The 14,681-nt window shown below is 43.2% G+C and overlaps 1 protein-coding gene across 6 annotated transcripts in view; it reads left to right on the top strand.

Annotated features, from left to right (window-relative positions):
• The window catches only part of MICU1 (mitochondrial calcium uptake 1), an 88,053-nt gene that overhangs the window by 12,395 nt on the left and 60,977 nt on the right, over positions 1–14,681 (top strand). For all 6 annotated transcript variants that reach the window (XM_015866295.2, XM_015866299.2, XM_015866298.2 and 3 more), the window contains one exon: positions 11,724–11,901. In XM_015866295.2, coding sequence (XP_015721781.1) covers positions 11,724–11,901 — 178 coding nt within the window. The remainder of the gene's footprint in view (positions 1–11,723; positions 11,902–14,681) is intronic.

Genomic DNA, 14,681 nt, shown 5'->3' with positions numbered 1-14,681 from the left:
GCCAAATTAACTCAGTTTCAGGCAGTGAAGAGCACTTTTTCTACTTGAAGCATCTTCAGTGTGATTACAAAGTAGGTAGGATGTAATGTCCTACATAAGGCTCTCCCAAAGACATTAAGTCCAAGAAGACATATTTCCCCCCCTAGTGAGCAATAAGGCAGGCTGATAACAGCAAGCAAAGAGAAGGCTGAGGAATAACTTTTTGCCTCAGTCTTCACTGGCAATTGTTCATCACATATCCCTGTGGGGTGCAGCCCCCGCTGCCATTACAAGCTGGGATATGTAAGGACAGAGCATGACCTTGCTGAAAAAGGACTGAAGGTACTGGTGGATGGCAGCTGGACATTAGCTAGCGCTGTGCCCTCACACCCCTGAAAGCCAACCATATCCTTGGCTGCATTCAGATCAGCACGGCCAGCAGGGTGATGGAGGGGGGTCTGCCCTCTGCAGTGTGAGACCTCACCTGGAGTGCTGTGTCCAGATGGAGAGTCCTTGATGCAGGAGAGCCATGTAACTGTTGGAGTGTGATCAGAGGAGGGCCACAAATGTGACCAAGGGATGGAAGACCTCCTTGTGAGGACAGGCTGAGAGCTGGGGCTGTGCATCCTGGAGAAGAGAGGGCTTGTAGCAGCCTGTCAGTATCAAAAGGGGCTGTAAGAAAGAAAGGGATGCTTTAGCACGGTCTGCTGTGGTAGGACAAGGAGAAATGATTTCAAACCAGGATGGAGAATTTAGAGCGGATATAAGGAAGAAATATTTTGCAATAAGAGCAGTGAGGACCTGGCACAGGCTGCTTAGTGAGGTGGTGGTGCCCCAGCCCTGGAGACAGCCAAGGGCTCTGAGCTCCTGATGGAGCTGTAGGTGTCCCTCTGTTCATTGTAGGGAGATTGGACCAGATGGCTTTCAAGGGTCTATTCCAGTTCTAACGATTGTGTGATGTCCTTCCTGCAGCAGATTCACTTCTACCCTTTAAAAACAATGAAAAGGTTACACTTCATCAGGAAGGTGGTGCTTCCTGGATGGAGCTGCTGATGGTTTGCTGTGTGCTAGTCAGTGGTTATCTGCAGAAGTGATTTTTAGCTCCTGAAGTACCCAGCTGTTATTGAGACCACAGGGATCTGCCAACAGGTGTGACCTTGCTTAGCTGAGGGCACTGATAAGCATCAGGTAAAGCAGACAGGCTGCATCCTTGAAGCAGTGTAGTCTGTGATCTCCTGATTGATTTGGAGAAAGTCACTTGCTGTGATTTTTCTCCTTTGTTTTCTTCTAGGAATTCGTAAAATGTTTGAGGAATCATTTTCCTTTATGTGCTGTTCAGTAAATCTACAATGCCTGTAATTGTAGAACAGAAGTTTATCCTGGCTTATGGTAATTATTTGATTAATTGATGTGTGACTCTTAAATAAGATGAGGAACAAAACTGATACTTGTTGGTATGAAATAGTTTTTGCAACATTTGTAGGACTTCTAAGCAGACTTTTAAATAAGCATTTTAACTGTCTAAATAAATGACAGATGAGAAACTCCAAGTTTTCTTTTCAGAATATATTGGTCAGGCAGTTAATAGAATTTAAGAATTAATATAAGTGAGTACAAAGCATTCCCCATGACATTCTTGGTTATTACAGAAAGCAGCAATAAGTGTAATCAATTAGTTACATAAGGTAAATAAATACATCTAACTGGAGTGTGGGGATTAAATAAATCAAATGTCACTGAAAGTGTTGTTGTATATTGCAGAGAAAATGGAAGCATGCATCTGTTTGAGTGCTCAGATTTACATTGGTGAATTATTTTGATTTTTATTAAATACTGGATCAGTACTTAAATGTGATCTGGATTAGGGCTGTCTGTGTAACCTGTTCTGTTTGGTCAGTAGGCTTCTATACCAGTCATACAGTGTTTTCCTTCAGCTGAGCAGCTGAACTTCTGTTGATAGGGGAAACCTTGCTGTGCTGCACAGTTGGGTCCCTTGGGGTCCAGCACTTCCCAAGTGTAGCTCTCATAGCATCATAAAGAATCGATGCCCCTATGGTGGGTGACAACAGCTGGGATGTTTAGTTCCTCTCTGAGTGAGGAAGGCACTAAGTGATACCCCTTTGCAGGCTGTCGGTGACATTTTCTTTAAAGATGTCACTTCTTTGGGAAGTCTCTTGTTGCTTTCCTTAATATTTATTTATTTTTTAACATAAAGCATTAAGATATACAGACTAAATCAAGCAGCTGTTGAAAATGTTATACTTCTTGGACTAGGTATGTAGGAGGTGATGCCATGTTAGAGGAAGAGCAGTAATGAAAGGAGTTTGTAGTTCTTGTCCTCTGCATGGAGCTGTGTGCAAGTGTCCTAATGCTTCTTGACTACTTTTTGAAAGTAGCACTGAATCTCTGACTGGTGCTTATACAACAACACACACCTTGTTGGTTCATAACAGATTTTTTGTGTTTGATACCTTGCAAAAAGGGATTCAGATGGCAATGTCTGCATCTGAACTCACCCTTGCTGTTTAGCAGTATGAAGACACAGGACTTCTCGGGTTGTTCTTCTGAATCTTATGTGCAGCCTGAAATCAATACATTTTGGATGAGTTCTGCAGGGTATGCTCTGAGTGTGGTTAGAAGTGAATGTTGGGATGAGCCCATACAAGGGTAGAAGTCAAGAACTGGGAAGGTGTACCTGAACCCCTGAGGTTGTGTGATGTGAGATAGGGCAGAATTCTTAAGTCTGGTGCTGTGTGGGTGTGTTGGTCAGATCTGCACCTGCCCAGATTCATGGCATGTGGCCTTCTGCTTAGTTATCCATTGCAGTTACTGGGCTTTCTGCTCTTGCTGTTCTCCAGGAGCTGTTGCTGCTTTTGGTGGTATATATCATCTAAATAATTCGAGCATATGAGTAGCTAGTGTTGCTCAGTTCTACAGTGTATGCTTTCACAATGCAAATAACTGAGCTTATAAGACTAATGAAGTTTACTCTTTCTAAGCAATAACTTCAACCCAAGGGGTTTCCAATTGACAACAGAAGCAATTAAGTAGCTAGGTGTTAGTATAATGAAGTGAATTAATTTAAATAAATCTTGGTGCGGTCATTGGCTGATCTGAATAAGGCATTAATATATGGATGGGAAGTACTGAACCTTAGCTTGCAGCAAGCTTAATGGTTGTAAGAAAGTATTGCCAGTAGTCCTGTAAAACTTTTATTCTCTTTGTATTTCTAAATACCAGTTTGATGTATTAAGTGGCCACCATCATCTTCTTGATGGCGCACAACATCCTGACTCAGACTGTGAGCACCTGAAAGCCCTTAAATTGGGATTTCAGTGCTGAAGCTTGTCAGTGCAGTCAACCCAATGCTGAATGATGTGGGTGAGCAGAGGTAGCTCTGGGGGTGCAGAAGGATCTCTGTAAGGGGGGCACCCTTTCTTCATTGCTTTCCTTGATTTGTTGACCTTCACAGCTCTTTGATCTTCCTTGTGTGCCTTTTTGCTCAGTGCTTCTGGAATGAATTTTGAAGTTTAGATCAGCCCTTAGCAAACTGTTTAAGAATGCATTACTTTATTTCCAGCCTTAGGAGTTTTAGAGTAATTTGCTTAGAATACATTTTAAATAGAAAAATTGCTGGAAATTCCTTATGCCAGCTGAAAGTGACTTTGCATTTTAGCAAAACGAAGGGTATCTTGTAAATCATAGTCAAGAGGAGAGACCTGTTTTACAGCTGTAGCTGCCTCAGGTACCACTTGACCTGATGCAGGAGAGAAAAGATGTAATATCTGTAGGTACTACCCTCTTTTATGCTATTTTTAAGAGCTCTGCTCCATCTTTTAACTCAGCGGTGACAAATGACAGCCTTACGGGAGTCTCCTTAGTACTGCTGTGCTGAGGGATTTTCTCTGAAGCTTGAAGGTGCCTTGATCTATGAGTGGTGTCTTGAAAGAGCACCGTGTCCTTTCTGGTGGCTTTTGGCTTCATTATTTTTACCCATGAGCATCAGTGGTAGGAAAGAATCTGATGCCAGGAAATGAGCCCAAGTGAGTGAATTAGGAAAACATCTGACTACTCTGCAGGGAGCGACCTCAGCTGAACTCTGAGACTTGAAGCACAGGTATAGTCCTGAACATGCAGTTGAATCATTACGTGTTTGCAATATTGTATTTAAATGTTGCATAGCAAATCAAATCTGTGATTTATGCAGGGAAGCCTGCTGGCAATGCGAGAAGCTACTTTGCAAAGTGTCTTAAGACTGCTTCTCCTACAGGGCAATGCTTGGAGTTCTTTTTAATAACACAGATAAGCAACATGGAAGACCTAGGATTCCATCAATGCCTAAGTTGCACTTCTTACTCTTTCTTTTAAAACAATATGGGTGCCCTCTGGTGGTAGTGTTCCCACCTGCTGCCTCTCCTTTGAACTGAACAACTGTTGGCACCTGCTCACCTTGTCTGCATCCCATAGAGTGCCCTGTTTTTCTCTAGCAGTTATCTGGAAAGTATCATCTTTTCAGGAAACAAAGTAATTCAGGAGTGGAGTGAAGGAATTGATTTTTTGGCTCAGTAGAGGAAGCACAACCTGCCAGATTTAGAATGAATACAGTGCAAGTACCATCTAGCTTCAGTTCCTGATGTGGAAGTAGTGTCAGTTGTCTCAGCTTTAGGGTCTGGTCTTGTCACTGCTGTCGCTTTTCCCAAGCTGTTCAGCCTCTTCCACCTCCTGATGATCCCAGCTGCTCTCTGGGCTGTACTGAAGAGTGGGTCTGTGGGGAGGGAGGCTGAATTCTTCAGTATGCAACTGAACACCTCACAAGCTGGAGAGCCAGCAGTGGTCCCAGATGTGGCCTTCTTTGGGCTTCCAGATGTTGTAACTGTATGGCCTGAAATTTGTTATCCTGTGTCTGGCTGCCCTCGTGTGATCTTCCCCTGCTGTCCAAAGACCAAGAGAAGCCTGAAGCAACCTCATTTCCCTCAAGAATGTATCTCGAACCTTCATTTATTTGCCAATAAGTCAGATTGCAGAGTCCTTTAAGTATCCTAAGCAATAAAATCTTTGGTGCACTTAGATAACTCCCATCTTGCAGGTTAACTATGAAAGTCATCCATCAGATGCTTGGAACATTTTTTCCCTTCTTCCTCAATGTATTGCTCATTTTTGTCTTCATTTCTAAACTCTCTTAAATAATGTCAATGCTCAGGCAACACTACTTACCTTAGCTCTATATTTGCTCTCCTGTTCTCATGTCCTCCTTAATGGAAATGAAGATGGATTGCAAAGCAGGGTCAGGAAGACGAGTGCTGCGTGTTGTGTGCCTATAAAGTGCTGTGGTGTGGAAACGTGCCTTTCTCAGAGCACGTGAGTGGGCTCACCAATTTCTTCTTGCTTTGCAGGACTGAGCCTGTAGCTGGCAGAACAGAAGCAGATGCTGCAGTGATTAATGTTGTATTACATTTTCACTTCATGGCTTGTAGCACAGGTGTTGATGAGAATTCATGTCTTTAACAATCAGAAGACGGGGTGCTGGGATCAATCTTGCCTAAAATTTCTTCGCAGTGGTTAATTAGCAGTATGGGCTTGTTAAGCTAGTTGGAAAAAAGTGGTCTTTGGATTAATAAACTTATGATGATATTTTACGTTATTCAAGAAACCTGAGTTGTCTGTCTTCAGGGAAACTAAATACTGTCCAGGAACTCAGAGCATGTAAATACTGGAAGTCACCAACCACATCAGTATTTTGAGTTTATATTTGGTCTATGTAATGTGACTGCTAAATGAGTAGTGCTGCCATGCAAATAAAGCATGTGATTGCTGGAGGTGAAAATAGACCTAATGCGGACAGCTTCCCAGAAGTGCTGACCAGGAGCAGTGTGTAACACTGAGCCTTGATTTGAGAGTCCTGTACTTACACCTGTTCTAGAATGTATGAAACCAGTCCTGTAGATACATCTTTATTGTTCCCAGACATTCCCCTCACTCTTTGGCCATCTACATGGGTGTTGTGTGCTCAGCTTGCCAAGTGAGCAAGAATGAAATTCTGAATCTCTGCTGATAGATTGTAGGGGACTCAATGACTTTATCCTCAAGGTCATTAGTAAAAGATGGTATGGGGCCAGGATTTTACCTTCATCAGAGCCTGGGAGAAGCTCAGCCACTTGATGATCAAATGCTTGTGTGTAGATGTGTTATTCGTCTGTTTTTAATCCACTGAATGTGCCATGTTGATTTTTGTTATTCTGGCTTATTCATCACAGTATCATCTAATAGTAAGTGAAATGCCACACAGGAACTTGGATTTATTACATGGGTATTGTTGTGATTATCAGTAATGCTGGTAATCTCTTAAAGAAGTGGCACCTGTTTAGCATAAGACTTGCTTTCTATAAATCCTTGTAACTATTTTCTTTATAAGAAGAAAATATATTTTCTCTAACTAAAAAACCTAACAAGTCTGTCATTGCACCTGTTGCCCTGTTTGCTCTTTTCAAATGTGACAAAGTTAAAACTTACTGAGTTTTCACAACAGTCGAGCACGAGGTTTCAGCCAGCTCTTATTAAAACTAAGCCTCAGATTCTTCCAGTAAGGTAGAAATACACACATACAGTATGCTCTGTAAGGCAGATCTTAGCCCCATTTAAGTGGGAAAAAGTCTCTGCTCTTCTTAGAATGTCAGGATACAGGGAATATAAGCTATTATGTTTCAAAGTGAACACTTGCTCTGTTTTTACAGATCTGTCACTTCCAGTAACAAAGTAAACAATCTTCATTTACAACCTGCTCCTGCTGCTTTTGATGAGTTTGACAGTAAAAAGACTGTATTCTATTGGGCGTTATTCCCTGCTTGGGTATTTGTGCCCCTTACCAGTTACATAGAGTACTTAGCTTTTAATTTACACCAAGTATGTCTAGCATTCTCTTCTTGTCCTTCCTGTTTTTTGTTTCCCTGTGTCTACAGTGTTTGCTTTCAAAGTTCAAGTTGTAACTTTTTTGCATCCTTCTCACCCTTGGTATAAGCTTTGAACCTCCAATAAAACAATTTTCAGCTGTTGATAATTGTAATTCTAAGTCGGGCTGTGATCTGGCTCAGTTTTCAGCTTGAAGAAGCCAGGTTTGTATTGGTCTTGGGTGTGTTTTGTTTTTATGCGGAGCCCCTTAAAAAGTCTGTAGAACTGGAGACTGGTTTTCTTTACTCTCTTGTATAAGATATTCTTATTTCTTAAAAGCAAGGTCTGCTGTCTGACAGCTTTGATTGGTTGTGAGCTTGCTGTCTCTTGGGAGGACCAGGAATGGAGACTGGGATGCCAGCTTTGATCTTAATGAGTTCCTGCCCTGTGCTTCTCGCTGTCTCCACTCACCTTGAATCATTATAGGATTACCCAGCCCTCTTGGACAATGCTGTACCATCTAAATGCCCAGAGACAAGCTCAAGGGGAGCTGCAGCACTGAGTGAAAGCGACTCTAATTTTCTTTGGGAAGAATCTATTGGGTTTTGTGGTATTTAAAGTACAGTTTGGATAAAGAGAGGCTCAGGTGAGCAGTACAATAGAAAGGTGGAGCATACAGGCTTATGCTTCAGGCTCAGTTTTTCTATGTGGCAGATGTAATTGAGCTGTGGCCATGTGCATCAGTCAGCTGCAACCCAGGGGCACCTTCCTGTCTGCTGCTTGGTGAGCTCTACTTGGAACTGTAAGCAGTGTTTCCTGGCTTAAGAACTTACGGTGCAGAGATTTACAGTTCATGAGGGTATTAGGGCAACAACAGTGGGATGCCTCCAGCATGTCATTAGGATTGACAACCTTTTGCAAAGCAATTATTTTCATCTGCAGGCTGGCAGGAAGAAGTCTCTGAGGAGTGGCACATTATTCTGCACGAGCTGAGTTAGCTGTAGGACTAACCTAAAACAGTTCAGGTTCTTCACAGTAGCCTCCTTCAGAGGGGACTTGCAGTGGAGGTCCTCACACTCTGGCTCGTCCATCTGCGCTGCATGTTGGTGCCAGCCCCAAAACTGAGTGGAGAGAGTATGTGGTCAGCTTGTTTGCTGCCAAGGCAAAGCTGGGTGTCTCCAGCCTTGTCCTGACAGGCAGCTGTCTCACCTATTCATAGCAATTTGCTGGTGATAGAGAGAGCGGTGATAGTATAGATACACTCCCACAGCTGATTCTAGAGATTCTGTCTCCTCACCTCTCGTAGGCTGTGTGTGTATGTGTATAAACACATGCTTCCCCTCTTCCCTGGTGTACAAGTCTCTTCACTTATGATATCTCAAATCACATCTGCTACTTGTCCTGTCCTTACCAGACTGACATAAGCACTGCAGCAGCTGTTTTATGCATATTGCAGTTATCTCAGCTTCCTCTTTTCTGTTTTTTGGGTGCTTTTTGGGTTTTGGTTTGGTTTTTTTTGACAGCAACCTGATGACTTCAGGTCAAGTTTTCCCATGCTGCTCTGGACTCTTGACTGTTCCTGCTGCTCTCTGGGTTTCCTCCAGCTTTTCTTTGAATGCACCTTCAGTGGCTGTGGCTGTGCTCTTATCAGGGATGTGCCTGCTGCTGGTTGGGGTGGAAGGAAGGATGTACAAGTTTCACAGACTATGCTGCTGTTTCCTTATACTTTTGGACCTATTTTGGGCTATGGCTGGTGTCCAAGAGCCATCTCCTCAATCTAATTACTAGTCTCTGGAGCCTGTCTTAATATTGTCACGTATTCATTACAGTTCTGGCCACAAATTAGTTGTGCTGACTTGTTAGTATCAAATATTTTGGAAGATAAGGGAGTAAGTAGTTAAAAGTTCTGTGAGAAAGAAAGTCCTGAAAAACTGGGCTTTGGATATTCATCATTTTAGGTCAATAGCCTACTAATCATTGGTTGCATGGAGCTGAAGATGGGGCAGCTCCTCACTTAGTGTCCCCACCCTTCAAGGATGCATACTTTTGTCTCTTGTATCCAAACCAGACAAAGCTCGCTCTTGAATTTCATTATGAAAGCCTGAAATGGCTTTCAACCTCACTTAGATGTCTCCTGATGTTTGTATGCAAGGAGTGTTGTGGCTCTGTTCTGAGGAATGCATCTGTCAGGCAGGATTCGTCTCCTCTGCTTCTGTCACAAGGTCTTTGCTGACACCTGGATGCCCCAGTTAGATTCAGTTTCCTTCTGAGCCTACTTAATACATGGTAGCTAAGTATTCTTCTGCTGCTTTCAGGGTCAGAATAACTGAGCACTGTTGTTATTTCAAAACACTTTTGGGTTTGGTTTTGCTTAGTTTATCTAGAAGGAAAAAAAGCTCTTCAAAATGAGGAATTGTAATGTCTTTAAATGAAAAGACTGCAGCTGGGGTCTTTTTCCAGTCCCTGCTGCAAATTGCAGGATCCTTCTTGGATGTAGATCCTATGGTTGCATAGGGATTCTTTTGGCTGTGGCAGTGTCTGCTCTGAAAGACTCCTTTATATGGATGCAGTATGGACACTGCAGGTGATGGAATCCAAGATGTAGAACAGAGAAGGATTGTGCAGGTTATAAAATACCTCATTGTAGGTATATGTAGGGAGCAGATCCTTCTGTGGTGAATTCAGTGAGTGCTTTGGACTGTGGCCTGGAGACAAGGAATAACAGATACAATTTGCAACCTTGCTCGTGAAATAGGCAATAAATTCTGCTTTTATTCTCATATTTCATTTTGCTTGTATGGTGGGAAGGTAATCCATCTGTAGGGGAGAGTTAATTACCTAGATAAACTAGGAAGGGGGGGAGGCATGGGGAGCCTACTGTGTTTGAAGAGCCTGTGTCTGCATCACAGTAGCCAACCAGCTTGACAGCGTGATGGATTGAAGGAACGCGTAGGTTTTGCTGAAAATGTTTGATTTGTGAGTTTTATTTATCCCTTCCCTGGTTTGCTGTCAGTCAAGCGTTACAAGAACAAATCTTCACCGATACAGCTATCCTCTGGCATGTTTGATATGGAGCAGCTTGGCTGTATATACAAGCAATCTTTTCTTCTTCTTTTTTTTTTCTTTTTTTTTTTTTTAATTGCTTTTTTGTCCCCAGAATCTTGTCCCAGGGGATTCTCTTTGAGCTGCCTGGGACTGGTGTCCTACTGGCAGAAGGGCTTTCCTCATTAGTGCTGCTGCTGGAGTCTCAGCTGGAGCCAGCCATGCCTTGGCCAAAATGAAACTGCGTGGTCACTGCTCTGCTCCCCACATTGTCCAAGTGCTGTGCACTTTGAACCAGATATGGTCAGTGAAAGCCTTAATGATGGTGAGACTTAAAGACTCAGGGCCTTTTCAGGAAGCATAGGCTGGCATGGTACTCTCCATTTTGTGCAAAAAGGCTTTGTTAGTATGCCTCTTCATCAGGCACTTGTGTGTTTTATTAAATAAAGCTCTCCTGATGTTATGTTTGATGTATTCTCTCACACTGCAGACTAGAAGGTTCTGAGCTGCTTTAACACAGCTGTAGGATACTGGGTTGTTGTGTTCAAAGCGATGCTGGGCACTTGGTGGCAGCTGTTGGAGTGCTCTTGGTAGCCTGCTGTAGGAGGCATCACAACTTGAACAAAAATTAGTTTGCTTTCATAATGATCCTCTCTGTCCTTAAGCATGTGCTTTGGGAGCTTGTTCTAATGAAGTTTTTTGCTTAATCCTGTGCCATAACTGTTAGTGAACTATTGAATGTTAGTAAGGAGAGAGTTGTTTACCTTGGTAACATCTAAATTAATTGAAGAGCACCTGCCTTGTTGCCTCTTGGAATATGACCTGCTGAGGTTGCGCAAAGCTCTGTGTTGCTGGAGAGGTGTACACAGTCTTCTGTCTATTTTGCATACTGCATCTGTTTGTTAGGAAGCTGGTAGGATGAAATGAGCAGAGCCTTTTGCTTAAAGCTTGAGAGACTTCCAAAATCCTGTTTAGCTTTTGTTTTTCTCTAAAGGCAGTTCTTGGCTTTTTTTTTTTAAACCAAGTCATGCTGCTGTAAATAATTGCATTCGTGGTTGCAGGGAGCACAAAGCACCAGCCTTCCTCTGTTGGCTGCTGCCTAATGAGCAGCGCCCAGCTGGATGTGAGCCCTGTACCTGTGATTAGTCCAAAATAAATCCCCAGGTATGCAAAAATAATGGCACCTTAGCTGAAGTTACAGGCAGATGGTTGCCCAAGCTGTTAGAGCTCTCAGAAAGGATGAGTTTAACCAAACTGTTAGCTGCAAAAGTGGTCTGAACTCTGGTTATTAACTGCCTTCTAGGTAAGGCATAGGTATGATGCGGCCTTGTCTGGCTTATGGGTGGATCCTGTTTCTGTTTAACCCCCCCCCCACTGCTAGCTGGTTGTTCTGAATGTTGCTCAGACAGAGAGGCTTTGAGTAGTGCCTTGGCTACAGACGAGGTTGCTGATGATCTTTGTGTCCCACCAGTGCAGAGGGTCCTTTTCTTTTGCTTACAGAGAGCTGCTTTTTTAGTGTGAGGATAAGTAACTCCATTTCTTCTTGTTAAAGATCCCCAAATACTGGGATTTATAGAAGTCATTAGTAAAAGAGAGAAATAAAATCAGCTGTTGGAGATTAAAAACAAATACAACAGTTGTGCTGAAATGGAGATCCTGTTCTTTCTGAATCCTTCAGTGCTGGTAGTAGAAAGCACATCTGTCACCTCTATAGAAATCTTTACTTGGGAAAATGGTGGAATTTCTGGCTAAAGTGTGCTCTTTCCAATCAGTCCTCATTAACTTTCTGAACCGTGTTTTCTTTTTGCTTGATGCAGAGCCTATGCAGAAGACTCTGTGAACCATAACTCAAGGGCAGAGCGAGGTGAGAAGGTGAAGCACCAGGAGGAAGGGGAGAGCAGCGGCGATGAGGGCAGGAGGGCCGTGGCATCCGGCAGTGAGGAAGCTCAGCCAGAAGGGAAGAAGAAGAAATGTTCTGGCTTCAGGGATCGTAAGGTGAAAAACTTGGTTATTTTATACCTGCAGCAATTGCATGGCAGTGGAAAAAGAGTGAACTTGCAAAAAACTTTATTCACATTTTGTATAGCACTGACTGACACATATAGAGTCAGGCTTTTGGGCTGTGTTTGTCTTTGTTTTCTAATTCTATTCCATTCTATTTTGGGAACCTACCTTCTTTGTGTGATACCTTGAGTTTTTTGAAATTTAAACCTGCCTTTTTGGGAAGTACAGCTCACAGAGCTTCTGAATCGCAGCACCCCTTTGTACCCCTCCTTTTGGATGGCTCTCTGCTTCATAGCTGCTGGGGTGGTGAATGCAAAATAGGGAAGCAGTGAATGGCTTTAAACCTGCAAGCATCCCATTTGTCCATCTGCTGTGCCTATTTAATTTTTGTATGAGATGTGTTTTCAAGAGGAGGAATGTTTGAATAATGAGTTGTATTGTCAGCTTGTGACCTGCCTTCACTGGTGGGTAATCCTGAGAGCTTTGAGCTGTTCAGAAGTGTCTGCCTGGTTTGGTGCTATCTGTAAGCACGCTGTTATTACAGGATGTACAATTTGGCCTGATGGAGTGTCCTATAACTGAGAGCTGGCAGGCTGCACTATTTTATTTTTTAAACCTGTCTGGATGTCAGTTTTACTGGGCTATGTTTGATGATTTAATATCTCTGCAGTGCCAAAGAGGACAATGGGAGTATATGCTCTTCACAATTCCTTTTCTATATGGTTTGCTTCTGGTGATTATTTTAAGTCCACATCCTGGAGGCTGCATGACATTGTGTGTTAAATTGTGGATAGTCATAGAGTGGCTTAACAGCTTTTTGTGAGGAGGAAAAAAACCAAAACAAAACAGAAACAAGCAAAACCCACTAATTTTTGTTTGAGGCTGCAGAGTCTTATTCTCTTTTTTTATTAGATTACACTAATTTCAGTTGCCATGTGGTGTTTGGGGCTGTGAACTGTCCCTGTTGTGACATTCTGGTCTGAATTTATGTTGCAAGTTACTACATGGAGACTTTCAGAATTGTCCGGGGTATGAGAGTTCCCAGCTCCTCTTGCTTTTTCATGTCAATTTGCAGTTAGGAAGCCTGACAGCCTCAGCAGATGTTTCACTTGTGCCAGTACCACTCGAGGGAAGTAGATTATTTCTTCAGTGTGGGCAGGTGGAGGCAGGTTGCAAAGAGCAAAGATGTGGTCCACCTTCACACACACACACACTTTCATTTTTCAGAAGGAACACTTTAATATAGTGAGCATAGTGATTGATCTCTTACATGGCTTTGTGTTGGCTGAGGAAGCCAGGGATTGCTCTCTTGCAAGCTAGGACTTTCAGCCAGTTGTTAGGAGCTGTGCCTGTGTTGATCAGCTCCTTCTTTCCCATACTAGGCAGGAGGAATGTGGCTGTGCTTCCAAGTAAGATGAGCCAGGCAGGGAGGATCCTGAAGGGGTATGTTGGGAACACCGTGCAGCCTATGTGCCTTTGGGCACAGTGCTTGACTTGGGAGCAGCAGCTTCAGCGGGAAGAGTACAGAATAAAACGGATTTCAGTCTTTCAGATACAGGCCTTTTTCTCTCCTGTCTGGAGACCAGATGTGCCTTTTCTGAACCAAGTGCTGGTCTTGCTTTTGCTTCATTAAATGCACAGTGGAAACAGTAGCCTCCCTGGTGCTGTGCTCTGTGGCTGAACAGACCCAGTGGGGGTGGGTGCTTGATGCTGGAGCAGTGAGTCAGTCCAGCTGGGTGCTCTGATGGCAGAGGAAGGTGTGCCCCACTCCCTGACTCACACAGGGTTGTTCCCAGGGCATGCTGCTCCCCTGTCAGTCGGGTGTAGCACCTGGGGAACGCCTGGCTCTTCTGTATGCCCAGTAAAACTAAAAGTGAAGATGCAGTAAAAAAAAAAAAAACAACTTTTCTGTCTCTTTCTGTAATTAATTGAAAATAGTGTGGGAGTTCTCCTTGAAAAATGCTTTCAATTAAGCTTAATTTCAACACTTGTTTCTTATCCCAGTGTTGCTTTTAATGAAGCTGATCAGTGGTGAAATAATAAATGAGCAGTGACATTGCTATTTTAGGCAGAGACTCAGTGAGGAGGAAGCCCCAGTACAAATCACTGAGAGCAGGGCTGGTATGGTGACCAGTCCAGGGCATGTGCTGTTGTAGTGTGTGCACTGTGTAGGGCAGGAAAGGAGAAAGCAGTTTAAGGCTTTTCATTGTTCAGAGGCTCATGAGCAGGTTTATATCACGCAAGCAGGTTGATTTATTGATCTGTTAAACATCTTGTGTGCTTTATGGAGATTTATGTATAGCAGTTGCTGGGTCCAGCAGGTATGCTGCCTCAGAAGCAGTAATTCTGCTGAGACTTCATCTTGGTGTGTGTTACAGCAGGAAACTCCATGAAAACAAACAGTAATTAATCTACCTTGTTAGTATTCCCGGGGTGTGCAATGAAGCTGGACTGCCAGAGATACTTTTCTCTTGTAGTCAGGGAGGCCTCAGTGATGCTCTGGAAGTGAGCAGAGATGTTGATTTAGAGCTTTATTTTCATGTCTGCGTGGGATTATTTTTTCCTTTTAACCCAAGGCTTAGCATAAACGTGACAGTCTCAACAGCAGCTTCAGTGTTGTAAAGCAATACGGATTACTTGCTCATCTGTCTTCTCTGTGCTCTTTAAAGAAATGCCAAAGAGGGACTTTTCCCTTCTAGCTGTATGCTGACTGGGGACCTCTCGCTGCAGGAGACTGCAGTTATTTGGAGGCAGTTCTACCATTTTTTGGC

Source organism: Coturnix japonica, chromosome 6 (assembly GCF_001577835.2).
Source record: "Coturnix japonica isolate 7356 chromosome 6, Coturnix japonica 2.1, whole genome shotgun sequence".
In the NCBI taxonomy this organism is placed as follows: domain Eukaryota; kingdom Metazoa; phylum Chordata; class Aves; order Galliformes; family Phasianidae; genus Coturnix; species Coturnix japonica.
Note: the sequence above shows the minus strand (reverse complement) of the source record. Positions and strands in the feature narration are given on the sequence as shown.